A 19,268-nucleotide genomic window follows, 5' to 3' on the forward strand; every position below is an offset into this window, starting at 1 on the left:
CTCTTGTAGACCAGGCTGGTCTCGAACTCACAGAGATCCGCCTGCCTCTGCCTCCCGAGTGCTGGGATTAAAGGCGTGCGCCACCACCGCCAGGCTCAATTCAATTTTTTTACATAGTTTGTAACCAGTCACTCAGCATCTTGTGATGACAAGGCCAAATGAGTGGCCCAAAGTGTGCTGATTTCATCTGTGGTGTGTCTAAATCACGCTGGGGGCCTTTTAAGCACAAACCTTAACATCTGTTTTATTCCCTACCCAATCAAAAACGTTTCTTCCTATCTGCTCACTGCTACGCTGTGAGAAAGGGAGAGCCCCATTCCCCCCTTCCTGGTGCCTCAGAGTTGGGGTTTCGTGCTGCAATGTGGAATTGTAAAGACGTCTTTTATTTAGTCTTTAAGGAACTTTGACTTCTCCTGTCATCACCCAGTCATACCTATACTTTAACTCACACACACACTTTAAAACAATGACACCTGCTTAATGACAGAGACTGCAAACACAGCTCCCCAGGCTTGGCCATTTCTGATCAGCAGAGGTGTTTTTAAATTGTAGTACGCATTTGGCAAGTTTTCGATTTCCTGCTGAAATCTTAAGTCAAAGATTTACCTTGAAAATCTTTTATAAACAAGTTCTCTTGAGAATCTGGGAGAACTCGTCTACCTCAGGTCTCAAATGGTCTGTGTGGTTTGAGTAGGGCCTGCTTTCTATGGGTGGAAATGATCAGTTTATTGTCGATGTCCCCCAAACCCACCAAGTACTGATTTTCCTGATTGCATTTTTTTAAAATGCAGCCATTTGAGTTTTCCCCACTGAGCGTGTCAATTGAGGACACAGAATTACTGAGCTTCCCATATGTCGCTGACTTTTACCCATGCTTCTCTTCGGCACATCTTTTTTTCTTTAGCTGCCTGCATAGGTTACCGAATCCTTTAGGATTCGGGTCCATCTCTAGCTACTTTTCTCTGATTCCATGAAGGACTCTGCGTGTCTTTGTGGGCTCCCATTCCGCACGGGGGCTCATGCTGTCACATCTCTTGCCTCACAAGTCTCGGAGCATGTAAAGGCAGAGTAGAAATTCTCAAGTGAAAATTTGCAAGTCATTAATTTTGCTCAAATTCATCGTTCTTTCAAAAATCTAAAAAAAAAGAAAAAGGAGTAGTGTGGTGGATTTGACTAAAACACACATTCATGTATGAAATTCTCCAAAGATAAAATTTTAAATGTAAGGGGGAAGACGCGCAAAGAAGACAGAGTCGGTGCATACACATCCCAAAGCGTAAAGATATCAGTAGACCAGTTAACTGGGTTGTAGAAACCACAAAACTTCAACTCCCATCAGGCACCTGGAGTTCCTCAGGGCCTGCAGGAGGGAACTGTCATGAACTACCATTCCCGTGATGCTCTGCGTCCCGGGGCGCGGAGTCTAGAGCCACGTCGCTTAGGCAGCCCGGGAAGACTACGGACCTACCCTCATGGCTTCCGTAGACACCCGGCGTGTTGGGGACAGCGCCGGGGGCGCCTTCCAGCCTTACCTCGATTCCTTGCGGCAGGAGCTGCAGCAGAGGGATCCGACGCTGCTGTCCGTGGCGGTGGCTCTGTTCGCAGTCCTGCTGACGCTGGGTGAGACGGCAGGCGGGCGCGGCGAAGGCGGGGTGGCGGAGTTGGGGCTCGGCGGTGCAGGCCTGGGAGGCTAGAGGCGAGGCTCCCTTCTTCTGCCATCCGCCCTCCAGAACGCAGCGGCGTCGAACCGGGACTCCGAAGTGACCTAGTTCTTGGGACAGGAGTGCCCGAGGCTCCCCTGTGCTCTTGAGCCCAGAGGGCGGCCGTCGCCATCGCTCACACCAACTTTGAGCTGCTTCTATCTGGGAGCTGGGTGCTGGGCTACTGAGGTACTAAGGAAAAGCGGAGTTCATCAAATCAGATTTAGCAAGCCATTATTATTATTTTTTTCCAGATTCATCGTTCTGTAGATACTTGAGGTCTCCACAGTTAGGATGAGGGACATAGGTGTGGAAAGGTTGACAGTCGATAGTGGCTGGCACTCAGTGGGTTCCTAACTATAACTCTAATGGGGTGTAACAGTGAAACTAATGCAGACGGACACGTTGTTTTGTCGCAAATGCCTGTTAATGCCCTTGAAAATGAAGGCTACTTTTCTCTTCTCCGCAGTTTTCTGGAAGTTCATCTGGAGCAGAAAGAGCAGTCAGAGAGCTGTTCTCTTCGTTGGGCTTTGTGACTCGGGGAAAACGTTGCTGTTTGTCAGGGTAATGCTTTGTTTCCCACCTCTGTTAAACGTACTAGGAACTGTCATGGCATGTCAGTATTCCTGTCATCTTGTGGTTTATTTAGTACAGGACACTGTGTCAGCAAGTTTGGGACAAGTTTTTAAAAATATTTTATTTAAGTTTTTTTTTTCTTTTTAATTATATGGATGTGTGTTGATGTGTGCACATGAGGGCCTGTGCCTGTAGAGGCCAGATGTGTAGACTCTGTGGAGTTGGAGTTACAGGCTATTCTGAGCTGCCAGATGCTGGGAATGGAACTCAGTTCCCTTCCTTACAGGAGTGGTATGTGTTCTTAACCAACTTAACAGACCCTCGTTCCATCCTGAGAGTTAATTCTTGACTTACTTGGGAATACAAAAAGGCTCTAGGAAAACCTGTTCCTGCCCTCCACACACGTACACATTTAGTCGTTACTGTAGGGTCTTCTGTAAATATATTTTTGTGGGTAAAGATGCCAGAAGAGTTGTTGTTGGATAAGAACCCCTTCTGAGAGCCTACTGGAGACTTTCATTGTTTCCGATTTTGGATGTTTTGAATTTTGGCATATTTGCATACATTTTTATCACTTAAGCATCCGTAAAAGGAAATGTTCCAAAATTCAAAACAGTATATTTTCCTCATTTGTAATCTGTGTTGTGAATTCTGTGTAGCTCTTTGGTTCTTATAGAACACCCTTTGTATCAGGAGCAATGTTGTGATTGCAGTTGAACCAAGACTGGGTGAAGACATTGGCATCCTAGCCTGCTGACTGATTCCTCAAGAAGTTCATGGTCACGCCCTGAAAGTGATCCATGGCATGAATATTGGCTGATACGTTGTTTAGTTTAAAGGATGGCAGGGAAATGTTGAAGATGTATGCCAGACTTCACTCGTCAGTGGCATGGGCAACGAATGTCTTTGCTGTGTCAGATGATATCGATAGAATATATGGTCTGGGGCTGGGGAGGTGGCCCAGGCCATCGAGCTTGCCTGGCAAAAATGAGGACCTAAGTTTGGATCCCTGAAACCCACATAAAAGCCATACCCAGAGGTGCTTATAATCCCAGTAGAGACAGAGGATGCCTGGAATTCCTTGGCCGGCAAGCCTTGCTAGTTGGTGAGCTCCAGGTTCAGTGAGCGAACACAGCCTCCAGTGTAGACACACACACACACACACACACACGATGGAAGATGCAGTCTCAGTTTCTTGGGCTGACCTGGAATATAATGGCTACAGACATGTGCTTTTAAGTTTAGCCTGCTTTATTACTCTTTCTTCACCACTTAATCAAAGAAAAAAGGAAGCCCAGTAACTTTTGTTGTGACGTAAGATAGTTCTAGCATGGCCAGTTCTAGCCCAGCATTGTCAAAGACATGGCAGAAAGACCCTCCTTTGACAGTTGAAGCTAGTGAGGCTTCCTGTCATTAATGCTCAGTTTTCTGTAGCCAGTATTTTTTAACTGAGCGTGTCTTACTGTGGAGAATTTCCACTCTTCCTTTGGCAGGTATAAATTATTATTTAATCTGTGTGTGTGTGTGTGTTCATGTGTGAGTGCTGATACATGTGTGCCCTGTCACATCCGTGGAGGTCAGAGGATGACGGTGTTGGTGTTCTGTCATTGCTGCGCCAGATTAACTAGTCTGAATTTCTGGAAATTCCCGTCTCCTCCTCCTGTTTTCCCCATCAGGGTACTAGAATTACGAATGTGTACATTACTAGATCTGTTGTTATTGGGCTCAAAAGATCTGAACTCAGGTTGTCAGGCTTGCACGGCAGATGTTTATCTGCTGGAACATCTCCTCAGACCTTGAGTTGTTGATAGTTTAAATGTTTACCGCTCGGTAAATTTGGCCCCTTGCCATTTGAAAAAAATAACATTCGGCCTAGGGTGTCACTCGACATGTCTGAGGCTTTGGGTTAGATCACTGGCACTGCAAAAAAGAGGAATAAAGCCTGTAACTTGTTAAATTTCTATAGATTAAAAGTAAGCCAGTATGATCCTTTCCAACTATTCCAAGTAGCGTTCATTCATTTGACCTTATGCTCGACAGAATTAAAATGGTGTTCTTTAAATTGGGTTTGGTGTTATTATAGTGCACTCACCCAGATCTGGTCTATGTTGGTTTTTTTACAGTTGCTAACTGGCCACTACAGAGACACACAGACTTCGATTACAGACAGTTCTGCTGCATACAAAGTCAACAATAACAGGGTAAGGTGTCTGTGGACTGTTCTAGAATCTGACACTCTTCTTGCTGTGAAGTCTAGTTTCATTTCCATTGTTGTGAGAAAATACTCTGAAAAAAGGAAACAGGTGGGCGGTGGTAGCACTCGGGAGGCAGAGGCAGGGTTAGCCTGGTCTACAAAGCAGATGCCTGGCTGTCCTGGCCCACTCTTTGGTTTACTTAGCTTGAGTTTTTCATGCCCCTGGACCACCTGCCTCACGATGGAACCACCCACATCGGGCTGGGCCCTCTTACATCAGGTAGCAGTCGAGAACACAACCCGCTGACATGTCCACTGGCCAGTCTGAGGGGACTCTGTTGAGGCTTTTCTCAGATGGCTGTGTCGAGTTGACAGGAGTAGGATGTAGGAATCATTTGTAGCCTGCTTTTATGAAGAACATATTCTTGGTAGCAGATTTTGTCATGCCTCTCCTTGTAACATAACATGTACAGGGTTATGTCACAAAATTTTTTCTTTCTAGGTTCTGTCTATTCAAGGTTACCGTAAGTTTCAGTGGGCATTGGGTCTTTTTCTGCTACAAGAGTAGTACATAGACATAGGATAATCATTTACTTAAAAGTAATTTTCAAAAAAAAAAAAAAAGATTGTGGCCTTGAAAGCGTCTATGCTAATTACTGTTTGTGACTCAAGCTCAGAAAAAAAAAAGAGTAGAGGTAATATACCTCAACATAATGAAAGTAGCATATTAGAAACCCAAATAAAGAATAATTTATATTTTTAAAATACTGAGATGGTGTGGGAAGTCCTTCTGTATATGTGTTACTTTTATTGGTTAATGAATAAAGAAACTGTTTTGAGCCTATAGCAGGGCAGAACAGAGCTAGGCGGGGAAAACAAAACTGAATGCTGGGAGAAAGAAGGTGGAGTCAGGGAGACGCCTTTTAGCCTCGCCAGAGATAGATGCTGGACAAAACCTTGCTAGTAAGCCACAAATTAATAGAAGTGGGTTAAATTAAGATGTAAGAGCTAGTCAATAAGAAGCTAAAGCTAATAGGCCAAGCAGTGATTTAATTTACAAAAAAAATAATTTTCTTTTCCTGTTTCCGCTACCCTGACGTTTTTTAGAAGCTGTGCCATAGTTAGATTTTTATTTAGTCAGAGCATTGTTAGTATTTAATGTTGCTACAATCTTTTGCTTTTATGAGCATGGTTGTGATGGCTACACACCGTGCATTTCAAAAATACCCACGAAGAATCAGAAGAATGACTGTTGCACACCTGTGTTGCTAGAAGGCGCAGATGGGAACTACCGAGCTGATTACAGTGCTAACAGCTTTGGTGGGTGGGGGGTGGGCTCCGTGGCTGATGAGGGAAGGAAGGATGGATGGATAGGCGAATTAAGAGTTGTGCTTTTAGAGCCCCTGTTCCTCCCCTTTCTGGTGCCTTCAGAATTAAGCACTGTGCAAATAGGGTCTGCCATTTAGCTGTTTTTTCTACAATGGTACTTCTTTGATCCAGAACTTTATTTTAGTTTTTTCTTGTCTTTAAGACAAGGTCTCATTGTAAGCATTGCAGCTCAGATGGAAAGGTACCCTGGCAGTTAGGAGCCAAGGAATACTATAAAGTCACTGTAAGGTATCAGCGTACAGCCCTGCTCCAGGGAAAGGTACCCAATGCAAGTGCAACAGCTCTGCTCCAGTAAGGGCAGGATTTCCCCAGTGAAGCTGTTGCAGCCCTGCTCTGCTGAGAAGGGTGTCTCCTGCAACAGTGTCACAGCTCTATGTAAGTTCCCGGGAATGTAACAGCTCTGCTCTGCTAGGGGAAAGCTTCTCCAGCTACAAGGTTACAGTCTGCTCTGCTCTGCTAGGGGAAAGCTTCCCCAGCGACAAGGTTACAGTCTGTTCCGCTCTGCTAGGGGAAAGCTTCCCCAGCGACAGGGTTACAGTTCTGCTCTGCTCTGACTTGCTCCAGCGAAAGTCACAGTGCACAACAAACCTCACTTGACGTTTGTTGGGAAGGAAGAATCCAGGGAGGTGGCTGCCTTTAGGGTGAGAAGCAGCAGCAAACTGAACAGGTACAGAGCTTACATAGGATTTCTTGGATGGCCTGGGGAGTTCCAGGGTGACTTGGTATTGGTGGATTTTTGTAGCCTGATTCTGGGGCTCAACAATGAAGAGCACTGTTGCTCTTCCAGGGTATTGGAGTTTAGTTCCTAGTACCCATATCCCACAGTTCACAACTGTAACTTCAGGGAATCTAACGCCCTTTCCTGGGCCTCATGATCATCCACATTTTCATGTACACATATACACACATATAAATAAATCTGAAATAATACTTCATATTGGGTTAAATAATTTTAAATACTTTATTAAAATTAATAGACAATGTTCCTCAGGCACATGAGCCTGCATTGTGCTTCATTGAACATAAAGAACGCTCATCCCTTTCCTGTCCCACTCCCTGGTGTTCTGTTCCAGTCTAAGCAGTAATGTGTACAGTCGTGTCTACTGGATCACTAACACTGTGTTTCAGTGCTAGTACTGCTTCAGAAAGAGAGTGGTAGACCTCAGCATGGGCTCTCCAGGCTCTTACTAGCACAGAGCTGCAAAGCTGTTAGACATGTTGCCGATGAAGGTTCGGGCATAATGAATCCAGAGGGTTGTGCACAGTCTGTATGTGGTACTGACTTCTGCAGACACCATGGTCATAGCTGCTTGAGAATTAGGTCAGTGTGAGAATTGATGGATGGTTCTGAATCATCCATCAGATGTACCAGACCACACCTGACAGTTTTATTTATGTCTACAATAGCATGTTCCAAGGATGAGGTCGTAGGATGGTGACTAGCACCTCCTAGGGAGCATAGTGAGTTTGCTAAGTAGGGGACCAGGAATTCAAACAAAATACTGACAGAATTGGAACAAATAAATGGTGAACTTAATGTACAAATATCTAAAACTCAAAAGTCAAAACTGTGGATATTTCATTAAGATTGAGAATCTCATTAATTGTAATACATGCTATAAATTGTATGTTTTTACATTGTTTGTGAATATTTACCAGTTTTCATATGAGTTTGCTTATACTCATATTAGTGTATTTCCTAAGCCTTGGATAGACCGTGCTTCTGTGATTCCTTCAGACAGTAAGGTGTCTTCATTCTCTTACGAACATTTATTAAACTGGGTGGTGGTGGTGAACATCATTAATCCCAGCACTCAAGAGGCAGAGGCAGGCAGATCTCTTCAATTTTGAGACCAGCCTAGTCTACAGAGTGAGTCCAGGACAGCCAGGGCTACATAGTGAAACCCTGTCTCAAAACAACCAACCAAACACTTACTTAAATTGTAATTTTATACATCTTACATAATTTTACATTGCATTATACATGTCATGTCAGGATCCATGCTGTTTTGTTGCCAGAGCTTTTATTTAGTATATGGGGGAGGCAATAATGTGGGGGCATGCAAGAATGTGCAGAGGTCAAGCTTGGGTGTGTTGTTCCTTAGGATGCCATACACATTGGTTTTTAGACATGGTCTGTTCGCTGTCCTGGAGCTCACAAAGTAGGCTAGGCTGGCTGAGAGAGAGCTTCAGGGATTTGCCTGTCTCTGCTTCCCCAGTGTTGAGGCAAAAAGTAGCCCTATCACACTGGACCTTTTTTTTTTTCTTAATGTAGGTTTTTGGAATAAAACTCAGATCATTTTACCAACTGGCCTATCTTCCCCAGCCCCTGTTTTTTTATTATTTTCTTTCTGTGCCTCGTGCATACTCATCAAGCACTCTTCTCCATCAGTGTTGACGGTTAGCGCTCCACAGACATCCATCTGACTCGCTGTCTGCAGTGATCATCTGCTTGATTCGTTAGCACAGCACCTGTGTGCTGCCTGTGATCTATCTGAGGGCGCAGATTTATCCTCTTGGAACTGAAGGCTGACCTAATCTCACTCTTGTCCTCAGGGCAATAGCCTGACTTTGATTGACCTCCCTGGGCACGAGAGCTTGAGGCTTCAGTTCTTAGATCGCTTTAAGTCTTCAGCCAGGTAAGTTAGGAAGTGGCATGGGTTTGTGTAAGTGTGGACCGTGTTGGCATCCACTCATGATGCTTCCTTTGTTAAGATTCTGATGCCATGGTGCCCTGGGGTGGAAAGGTGATGTTTTGGAGTATCCGTTGGGGTGTTAGGATTGTGAATGTAGGAGAGTTTCTCAGGGAGCGTTACTCCCATTAACATGATTAAATTTCATGGTAACTCTGAAGATACTGTTTTAAAAAATTGTTTTTAACCATATGCATGTGAGGCTAGCTATGTGCACTTATGTGGAGGTATATGTGTAGGCCAGAGGAGGGTGTTAAATCTCATGGAGCTGGGGTTACAAGTGGTTGTGAACTTCCCAACGTGGGTGCTGGGAACTGAACTATGCAAGAGCAGAACACTCGGAACTGCTGGGCCATCTCTCCATCCCCTAACTCTAAAGATAGACTTAATGATATATTAGAGCTGGTAGAGTCTGGAAAAGGAGTTTTCTTTGTGTTTTGATTTTCGAGACAGAGTTTCTCTGTATAGCTCCAGGAACTTGCTCTGTAGACCAGGCTGGCATCAAACTGAGAGATTTGCCTGCCTCTGTCTTGCTGGGATTAAAAGCTTGCACCACCACATCCAACTCTCATAAATTCTTAGCCATATTCTGCATACAATGCAGTGGATGTTAGCTGGGTATCTTTGGGTGTAACTGCTAATTATTTGTGTGGATAGCACACAGCTGGTATCTTCAGAAAGGCCGGCCAGAGGCCTGGTTTGGCTTCTGTAAAGCACCAGTAGCTGTGTCCCATAAGTGTGGGTCCGTCTTGAAGTCCTAGGTGATTTCCACACTAGATGCTGACTGGCAGTCTGTGGCTCAGAGCTCAGTAGTGTCACACAGTGCCAGGCTTGGGGTGATGAGGCTTCCACACCCCTACAGTAGCAGCATGCTCTTACAACAGCTTTGTAGCCTGTTGTTTGCTGCTTGTTCTCCCACTAATGGGTTTGGAGCAGTCCACTTCGTAGGAAGCATGATATAGAAACTGTCCTTATCATCCCCCTTGTATAATTCGCCAAATGCTAGAGGCAGCATGGCAGCCCAGCAAGTCTGTTGTTCAGTTACATTAAATCAATGCCTCAAGAGCTATTTTCAGTGTAAGTCCTCCTGTCAATTGATTCTTAAGTTCTTTCCTAAAATCTGAACGCTCTAGTTTTAAAGGCTTTCTTCATGTTTGCTATCTAACACTGATTAAGAACTGAAGAGGTAAATTTATATGATACATTTCAATGATGTGAAGGCATATTTTAATAACTAGATTTGGAAAGCATTTTGGAAATGATGTTGTGATAGTTTAATTGGCAGTATTATACCTGAGGTATTCATGTTTTTGACTGATGGTATCTTAGCTTCCTTTTTGTTGAGCATTCTAGACTTAGATTTTGTCATTGCTTCTTGCCACAAAAAGATGGTGATGAGCAATTTGTCACGGATGAGGATTTTTTTTTTATTCCTCAGACAATTGAGACATACCTAGAACTGCTAAATTTGGCCATAATAGGGTGTTCTTTTAGTACTTAGGAGACTTGAGGCAGGGGAATGGCAAGTTTGAGACCTGCCTAAGCAATATAGTGAAACTGTCTCGAAACCAGTTTTTTTTTCTATTACTAACTGCAAATAATTTACAGTTTGTAGAATAATTGTACTCTGCTATCCAAGTATTTTGAATAAATAGAATATGTATCATATAAAGATAAAACTAAGTTCACAGGAACTTCAGTTATAATACAAGGGAATTGAAAATACTATGATCTGTGACTTTTTTAAGATTTTTTTTTTAAAAATTGTGTGCATGCGCCTGTGTGTGTTTGTACATCATATATGTGCGTGTTCCTGAAGGACCAGAACATGGTGCTGGATCCCCTGAACCGCGTTACAAGCAGTTGTGAACTGCGGGCTGTGGGTACTGGGAACCTAACCTTTGTCCTCTGCAAGAGCAGCGAGTCCTCCTATCTTCGGAGCCATCTAAAAATTCTGCTTCTGGCTTAAGATTCTTTCCCCATCACTGATTTTAAAGTATTTTAGTTTTTACTCTTTCTTGGATTCCTGCCCTTTTTTAAACAATAAATAACAGCATCCAATACACACTCATTTCCTTTTGGTGAACTGTAAGCACCCATGTTTTGATCTTCATCAGACCATCTGTTCTTTGGGGATACGCCTCTGTAACTGCCGGTGATGGCCACTTTTCTCCTATCCGGTGGGTACTTAAAGTAAACCTGCTGTTTTCTTTGCTCTTTGCCAAATTCTGCTCCTTCCTTTCAGGTTCTGTTTTTCTCAGTGTCGTTTTCCTATGGGACATCTGTCTTTGGCTTCGTGGTATTTGGAATTCAAGTGTACCACCCTACACCAAAGGACGCTATCCTCTGTTCCGGTGCAGTGGCTGACAGGTCCCACACAGCTGGGCCAGCCACACCGAACAAAGCCTCCCACTCAAATGCAGCCTAAGAAACTGAAACAGCTGGCTTCCTGCCTCACAGCTGCAGGGCACAAGTGGACACTGCAGGCATAAGACCCCAGTGAAAGATTAGCATGAAACTTGGGCCAGTTCATCAAACCCTGTGATGCCGACAGATGGCACTGTCTGTTCTTTCTCACTTGTCACAGCGTGGGACTCTGCTGACATTTTTGATCCTTCTCTCTGCCATCTCTTTGCTAGTTTATCTAAGAAATCCTTTTCCCTTGAGTGTTGTGTGAGCCCTCAGATCTACTGTCTAGTTTGCTGTGTTCTTTTCAGCTAAGTTATATCTGCTTAGCTTTCCACTGAGTTGCCTATTTCATAGGCTATTTTTATGATGTAGTCTTTAAAATACCCTTTAAAAGTACACCTGCTTCTTTTTCTTTGTTTTTTTTTAATTTATTTATTTATTAAGGATTTCTGCCTCCTCCCCGCCACCGCCTCCCATTTCCCTCCCCCTCCCCCATCAAGTCCCTCTCCCTCATCTGCTTGAAGAGCTGAAAAAACATGGGATAAAACCGGACTTACATAGCAGACAATGAGGACTACTGAGAACTCAAGAACAATGGCAATGGGTTTTTGATCCTACTGCACATACTGGCTTTGGGGTAGCCTAGGCAGTTTGGATGCTCAACTTACTAAACCTGGATGGAGGTGGGCGGTCCTTGGACTTCCCACAGGTCAGGGAACCCTGATTGCTCTAAAATAATTTTAAACATAGATTTTACTGTAACTTTGGTGTTTTTTTTTTCTTCTGGAGGCAGGGCCTCACACAACTCAAACTGGCCTTGAACTCATATTTAGCCAAAGATGACCTTGAGCTTATGACCTACTGCCTCTACCTCCTTGCTAGGGTTACAGGAATGCGCTTTGTCTGGTTTTATGCTGGCTGGGATGGATCTGAGACTTTGTGCCTGCGGTGCAAGCATTCTATCAACAGCACATCTCCATGACTATGTGCTTAGGTCACTCTAAACTCCAGTTTGGGGGTTCTGGATATTCTGTGTTGGAACTGCATGTCTAGAACCCCTCCTTCAAGGGAATGGGTGTCACTGATGAGGTTGACAGTCTTTGATACTTTAGGATGCGAAGGGTAGACTCCAGGGTTATTTCCATCTGTTGGTATCATGGGGGTTGATGAATCTGGTCCGGTTTTTATGTAACCTTCGCCTGGGATCTTAGTGCAGGGAGAGCGTCAACTTGTGCATGGCAGGTGTTGTAGTTCTTGGGAATTTTTCTAATCACAGCCTCCATTAGCCTGCCTTTGAGCTGGAGGCTTTGTGCAGGGTGTTTGGTGTGGCTGCGCAGGTTCCTCTTAGCCTCTGCGCACCCCTCTTTATTTGGGCCTTCATGCTCCTGACCCTAGAACCTGTTTGTAGTTCTGACGGCTTCGTTTCTGCTACAGGATAATTATTGCTGTTGCCTGAGGTTAGCGCCATGTGCACATAGTTCTTCTTGAGCTACTGTCCCAAGAGTTCTCTGTCTTTACTTAGGTACCAGTAGTCTTTGTCGGACAGAAAAACAAACTGTACAGGTCAGTGTGTCATCTCTGACCTGGCTTTCCACAGCTCACCCCCATATGTACTCTTTCCAAGGTGTGCTTTATCTGTATGGTCAGCACACTCCTTTAGCCCAACGGTCTGGGCCGGTTTGTGGTTTGTTGGTTCAGCTTTAGATCATCCTTTGGTCTTGTTCAAATGTCTTCCTCTTTGTTCTTACTCCATTGTGGACTATAGGATGATTTCCTGGCCCTTGAGCAGACACCATTTCTTGTGTCCTTTTAGTTTCTTAACAGCTGTATGATTATTATTATTGCTAATATTATTATGTCAAGGTGTGTGTGTGTGTGTGTGTGTGTGTGTGTGTGTGCTTGTGTGTGTATGACAGAGGGCTGAGTCTAGAGAGATCAGGGGTCCTGTCCTGTGGCCCCCACTTACTGTGTACTCATGTGCCTCTTCCCTTTAACTCACTGCAGGGCTGTGGTGTTCGTGGTGGACAGTGCAGCGTTCCAGCGGGAGGTGAAAGATGTGGCCGAGTTTCTCTATCAGGTCCTCATTGACAGCATGGGACTGAAGAATGCACCATCCTTTTTAATAGCCTGCAATAAGCAAGGTGCTCCCTGGTGGCGGCAGTGGGTTGGTCTAGGATTGCTACTGAGAATTAGTTCATTTACCTGCAGTTGTTACTGTCGAGCATGGGGCACAGGGGTGTCACAAATTAAGGGATTAAATCTTCATCTATTCCCAGTCTTTTTACCAGGCTGCCCTAAGGACAGGCAACCAGGTGTTGTTATACCCTTTTTCATAATACAGTGCTTTTTATTTTGAAGATCCTAAATTATTTTACTTTACCAAATGTTTGTGAGGTTGCATACTGTCACTTCTGGAGATTGTCGGGGGGACTCTGTAAAACAGCTTTACCACTGAGAGGTTCCACCACAGGAAACTGTATCCCCTTTTGGGGCTCACACTTGGGTCAGCGGCCTTCAGTTCTGGGCCCAGTTCAAGTAACCCAGGATAGTTGGTCTTTCAGAACTCTCTCACATCTACATTTCCTAGGAGTCTGGAGCATTTTTCAGAAGTGATTTTTAAAATCCTAATAATACCTGCTGCGGGTATTATTTTAAAATTATTTTTAGGGGCAGGAGAGATAGTTCAGAGGTTAAGAGCAGTAGCTGCTTCTCCAGAGGTCATGAGTTTAATTCCAGCAACCACACGGTGGCTCACAACCATCTGTAATGGGTTATGGTGCCCCTTTCTGGTGTATAGGCATGCTTACAGGCAGAACACTATACATAATAAACAAATCTTTTAAAAAATATTAAAAATAATTTTTATATGTACGGGTGTCTTGCCTACATGTATGTCTGTGAACCGTATTCACACTGGTACATGAGGAAATTAGAAGAGGGCTTTGGATCTGTGGGACTGGAGTTACAGACAGTTGTGAGCTGCCATGTGGGTGCTGGGACTCGAACCTAGATCCTCTGAAAGAGCAGCCAGTTCTCTTACCGCTGAGCCACCTCTTCAGGTCCAGCTCTTACCTTTCTCTGTTTTGTATAAGGACCTATTGGTATTCAGTACCTATTGGTTTGGGTTTTGTGCCCTCCTGGGCTTGTTTCTAACCTACAGTGTACTTCATGCTTGCCACAGCTTCTAAAAATTAGCTGGTTGTATGACGTTCTCTTTAAACAGTAAATAAGGAGTTGCGTATTAAAGTTCTCATCAAATGTCAGTCACAGTGCTGGTGGACAGGTTTAAGCTTGAAAGGCTCGTATGGTGTGAAAGCTCAAGCTTACTTAGTTTTATGGACATTAGCACTAGAACAATATGTCTTATTGCATTTAATGTTTTAAAGCATTTTTCAAAAAACTACAAATACAGCATTTACTTTGACAAAGAAAGAAATAGCATAACAAAAAATGATTTAATGGGGCTGGAGAGATGGTATAGCAGTTAAGAGCACTGTCTGCTCTTCCAGAGGACCTGGGTTCAATTCTTAGCTCCCGCATGGCAGCTCACAACTGTCTGTAACTCCAGTTTCCTGGGATCTGACCCCTTTACACCAATGCACATAAAATAAAGTTAAGATATTTTTTTTTTTTTTGATTTTCGAGACAGGGTTTCTCTGTCGTTTTTGGTGCCTGTCCTGGAACTAGCTCTTGTAGACCAGGCTAGTCTCGAACTCACAGAGATCCTCCTGCCTCTGCCTCCCGAGTGCTGGGATTAAAGGCTTGTGCCACCACCGCCCGGCTTTAAAATAAATTTTAAAAAAATGATTTAACAAAGGAATGGGAGGTAATCTTCTTGGAATAAATAGGAATTTTCTATTGTGGTAGAAATCCAAGGCAAAGACACATTGAGGTTTAATCTAGAACAATGCTTTTATTTCCCCCCAGATATCGCAATGGCAAAATCAGCGAAGTTAATTCAGCAGCAGCTTGAAAAGGAACTGTAAGTATATGCACTGCTGGCAAACATCCCGGCACCCAAGCGTCCAGTGCCTGTTTATGGTTATCAGAGTTACAGTCAAGATTAGTGTGGAATGTATGTGTTAAATAGTCTATGAAAGAATTAGTGGAATTCTAAAAAACCTAATGATGTTCATAGCTGTTTTAAAATTTCGTGACTTACTGAAACCATCAGCTCATTTTGTTCTTTTATAGCTGGAAGGTTTGAGAGACTTATGACACTAAGTTTAAAATAATTTTATTTCAGTGAATGAAGGTATTTGTTCACATAGTAAGGCATGTAAAACAGTGTTAGAAGGTACAAATAATATGTAAATTAGTGACATAAATAAAAACTGAGGGTCAGGGGAAAAGGGAAGTAAAAAAATTAAAAGCTATTGGAAGCTGGGTGTGTTCCCGCAAACCTGTAGTCCCAGGACTCTGGAAGCAGGGAAAGCAAGCGTCCCAGGCCTGCCTGGCCTATATAGTGAGAGCCTGTCCCAGAAAATAAAATTTAAAAATTAGGCCTGGTGCTGGTGGCGCATGCCTTTAATACCAGCACTCGGAGGGCAGAGACAATGGCCAAGGTCAGCCTGGTCTACAGAGTGAGTTCCAGGACAGACTCCAAAGCTACAGAGAAACTCTGTCTCAAAAAATAAAATAAAAAATTGTAGCTGCTGGAAATTATTTTTGACAGAACAAGAACACTTAGGAAGAATATAAAAATCTATGTTACTGTTTTGTAATTTCTTACATGGTTTTCAAGCTGTTGGCAATATTATTTATCTTAGTGTCGAAAAGCTTGTAAGTTGAGTGAGATAAACAGTGAACATTAAGGAACCTAGCAGGCTTCTGTGCTGTTCCTATTTCTAGGATCTAAAAAGCTATTTTGCAGAAGAAAAGACCAGCACAGAAAACCCATTTACATTTTCTTACTGCTTTTGTAAGAGTAAGGCCTGTGGTTTTCAGATGGGTCCACAGCCCTCACTGTCCTGGAACTCACTCTATAGACCAGGCTGACCTCGTACTCACAGAGACCGCCTGCCTCTGCCTCCCAAGTGCTGCAATTAAAGGCGTGCACCACCATGCCCAGTTTGCTATTTTAGTTGGATCTAGTATTTATAAATATTAGTCCCTAGCAGGAAGTCAGTCAGCATTTGCCTGTGTGCTCTCTAACAGGACGAGCAGCTGGAAGGAAAGTGGCTTAATTTGGGAAGGTTTTTCTACTTGGAAAGAAACAGGATGGATGAGACTGAAGTCTGCATATGTATGAACTTTAAATCCGAGAAGACTCACGATAAAAAGCTCCCTATCTCCCCATGCTGAAGTTTCCAAACCTTGACTTTTTATAAAACATGCATTTAAAACTGAATTTTCTATGGTGTCATTCAGATCTTAGAAGTGGAATTAGGCTTAAAAGAGCTAGTGGCACCTGGGTCTCCTAACCCCCTGACTTCTGGCTAATAGACAGGTTGGACCCATCTGACCTGTTTATCTGAAACAGTGGTTCATAGATATAAAGGATAAGTCAGCAGTGTTAATAGCAAATTGACGGCTAGCCTATCAGTCTTGAATGGGTACTGATGATTCCTCTGACTTGTTCCTTTGCCCACAGCAACACCTTACGAGTCACCCGCTCTGCTGCTCCCAGCACACTGGACAGTTCCAGTACTGCACCTGTTCAGCTGGGAAAGAAAGGCAAAGAATTCGAATTCTCCCAGTTGCCCCTCAAGGTGGAGTTCTTGGAGTGTAGTGCCAAGGGTGGACGAGGGGATGCCGACACCGCCGACATCCAGGACTTGGAGAAGTGGCTGGCCAAGATCGCCTGAGGGGCAGCCCTGGCTGCAAGCCTTGGGCATCTGTGACTGACAAGCAGTTTGGGAAAGGGCTGTGGTGGTGTGGAGCTGAAGAGGGAACATGGCCTGTGTCTGCAGCATCTCCGTGTTCTAGAAACAATTGTTGCAGCTCAAGAGCATTGTCCCTCCCTCTAGCTCCTTTCTCAACTAGTCCTTTTTATCTAATTCTCCTGTTCTCCCTCTTGGTAGGTGTAGCATTACTTTAGTGTGTGACATAGCAGAAAGGGCATTACTATGAGAAAAGGGAAGTTCTTGTCCTCTGCCTCTGCTTCGGTCCGTTTTCCCGGAGCCAGACCTGCCCTTTTATGGAGCCAGTTCATTTCCAGTTGCCCCTGGTATTTTGGCATAACTAATGCATTGTCAGTTCTTAGTGAAGTCTCAGATATAAAGGTAGTTACAGCGAAGACAGGTTCAGAACCACAGGGCACTGTTGACAGTGACCTGTCTCCACTCCAGCTGAGGTTCAGAAGCCTGCCGGGAACCTCTGGAGTCACTCTCACGTGACGGATGTAAGAGCCAGCTCCCCAGACACTCGTGGTTTAGTGTGCTCCAGAGGTTCCCCTGGGGAGAGCAGGGAGACAGTGCACTGCTGCCTCTGGGGGCGAGTGAGGTCCCAGGCTGTCTGCCTGTGCTACTTGGTCAGGTCCTGTTGTGTCGCCTCAGCTCAAATGCCGTGGAACAGCACAAACGGGAAGAGTCCATTGTATGTATTTTTAAGTGAATTCGTTCATGCTTTAAAAAAAAGTTGCCTTTTCAAAGTAATGCTGTCTTAAACATTTGTGTTTTTATTGCTTTTACAAATGGCTGGTATCTTGATAAATAACTGTCTATCTGAAAGCATTAAGTTGAATGATGAGCGAGTATAGCTGGGAAGCTGAACTAGGATTCAAGCTCAACTCTAGGTTACCTGAGCCTACTGCATGTATACAGACTCTGTCTCCTCTCACACTCAGAGACAGGCCTCATTAGAGAGACCCTGTAGGAGAGGCATGACTCCAGGTGTGGTGTTTGGGAACACGCACAGGAGCGTCTGGGCTGGCCTTGGGGACCAGCAGGAGTCAGGATAAACACGGTGTGCTCCCTGTGCAGTCCAGCCCCAGCCTCTGCCGCACCACATGGCATCCCTGTGGGGCCCAGATTGCTGCTGTTCCCAGCAGGCACTCGGGGGCTCCCCACCCTAACGCATTTCTTCCTGGCGTATGAGATGTGTAGCACAAAGGTAAAGTCGAGAGATGACCCTGTCAGTTCTTACTAGAAAGCAGTGTGCTGCTGCTGGGATTCTCACTGTTCTTTGGACCCTGCTGCATGAATGACTGACATTACAGTAGCTGTTCAGGGGAAGAAAGGTAGATGTTTAGTTAAAGACTATGTGTTTGCTGGGCAATGGTGGCACACGCCTTTAATCCCAGCACTCAGGGAGGCAGAGGCAGGCAAATCTCCATGAGTTCTAGGTCAGCCTGGTCTACAGCGTGAGTTCCCGGACAGCTGGAAATACACACAGAAACCCTGTCTCAAAATAACAAGCCGTGTTCACTGACACTACTCCCTTTTTCTGGGTAATAAAGTGATCTTATTTGCTGGGAGAATCGGCACATCAGAAAAGTGATGAGGATGGAGAGCAAAGATAAAAGTTTTATTCATAGCCCGAGGATGCTCTTAAACAAAAGGTTAGGTTGGACAGGGCTGGAAACTCAGTTGGTAGAGTGCTTGCCTGGTGCTGCAAAGCCCAGTTGTACAGGGGCAGCTGCACTGAGAAAGGCCTGAAGGATTCCATTTCTGGAGTCTCAGCATGACCAGACTTCATTCTGGTTTTTCAAGCTGTGGCTGGCAGTGGTAGCTTTTCACTACCAGGTGCCTCATAGTTTCTGGAAGGGCCTCAGCTCTCACTGAACAACAGCTGGGGAAACACTGTTTCCCAAGGCCTCTATACCTCGTGACATGAGGTCTTCTGACATCATTTCACCCAGAATGTAGCCTTAATCAGCACCCTTAGGTCCCACCCCACAGGAGCACCTAGCCATGTTCTGTTGACCTTATAAAATACATGTTTGTGTACACACACAAATATAGGTATATATGTGTATATACATGGATATGTTATATATAACATAGCCAAGAGTACAAGGTTTCCCTGATATATATATAAAATTTGGGCTTGGCAAACAGTGGTCACTCTTACAGTGACGAGGAGAGTCGCCCAGTAGCCCCTGCCCTTGCCACACTGCATTTCAAACAGGACAATCACAACGTCATCTTGTGCACACCTGGAGTACCTCAGCCTCGAGACAGTGGGGCTTAGCTGTGCTAACGTAGGGAGCAAGCATGCCCTCAATGTGAAGCCCCGTGTCTCTGGACACTACTGTGTTGGAGGAGGGCTGCTGTTCTCACTTTCATCTGGCATGGAGTCATGTTCCCGGGCTCTCAGCCCTCCCCACTTCCCCATCCCCTGTATCTGCCCACCTCACACCTTACC

The 19,268-nt window shown here is 44.5% G+C and overlaps 1 protein-coding gene across 1 annotated transcript; it reads left to right on the forward strand.

The window, feature by feature from the left end:
• The first annotated feature begins 1,421 nt into the window (after positions 1-1,421).
• On the forward strand, positions 1,422-17,557 carry Srprb (SRP receptor subunit beta). The gene is made up of 7 exons (XM_005367779.3): positions 1,422-1,620; positions 2,170-2,264; positions 4,400-4,477; positions 8,416-8,498; positions 12,966-13,102; positions 14,889-14,943; positions 16,555-17,557. The coding sequence occupies exons 1-7, from the start codon at positions 1,473-1,475 to the stop codon at positions 16,766-16,768; spliced, it is 810 nt and encodes a 269-aa protein (XP_005367836.1). The 5' UTR covers positions 1,422-1,472; the 3' UTR covers positions 16,769-17,557.
• The last annotated feature ends 1,711 nt before the right edge of the window (positions 17,558-19,268 follow it).

Source organism: Microtus ochrogaster, unplaced genomic scaffold (genome assembly GCF_000317375.1).
Source record: "Microtus ochrogaster isolate Prairie Vole_2 unplaced genomic scaffold, MicOch1.0 UNK24, whole genome shotgun sequence".
Lineage (NCBI taxonomy): Eukaryota > Metazoa > Chordata > Mammalia > Rodentia > Cricetidae > Microtus > Microtus ochrogaster.

Excerpts from the sequence above, each read along its gene's own strand:
- Srprb (XM_005367779.3), top strand. The coding sequence starts at position 1,473 with ATGGCTTCCGTAGACACCCGGCGTGTTGGGGACAGCGCCGGGGGCGCC. Across the intron at positions 4,478-8,415 it reads ACAAAGTCAACAATAACAGG|GGCAATAGCCTGACTTTGAT; the intron begins GTAAGGTGTCTG and ends TCTTGTCCTCAG. Across the intron at positions 8,499-12,965 it reads CGCTTTAAGTCTTCAGCCAG|GGCTGTGGTGTTCGTGGTGG; the intron begins GTAAGTTAGGAA and ends AACTCACTGCAG.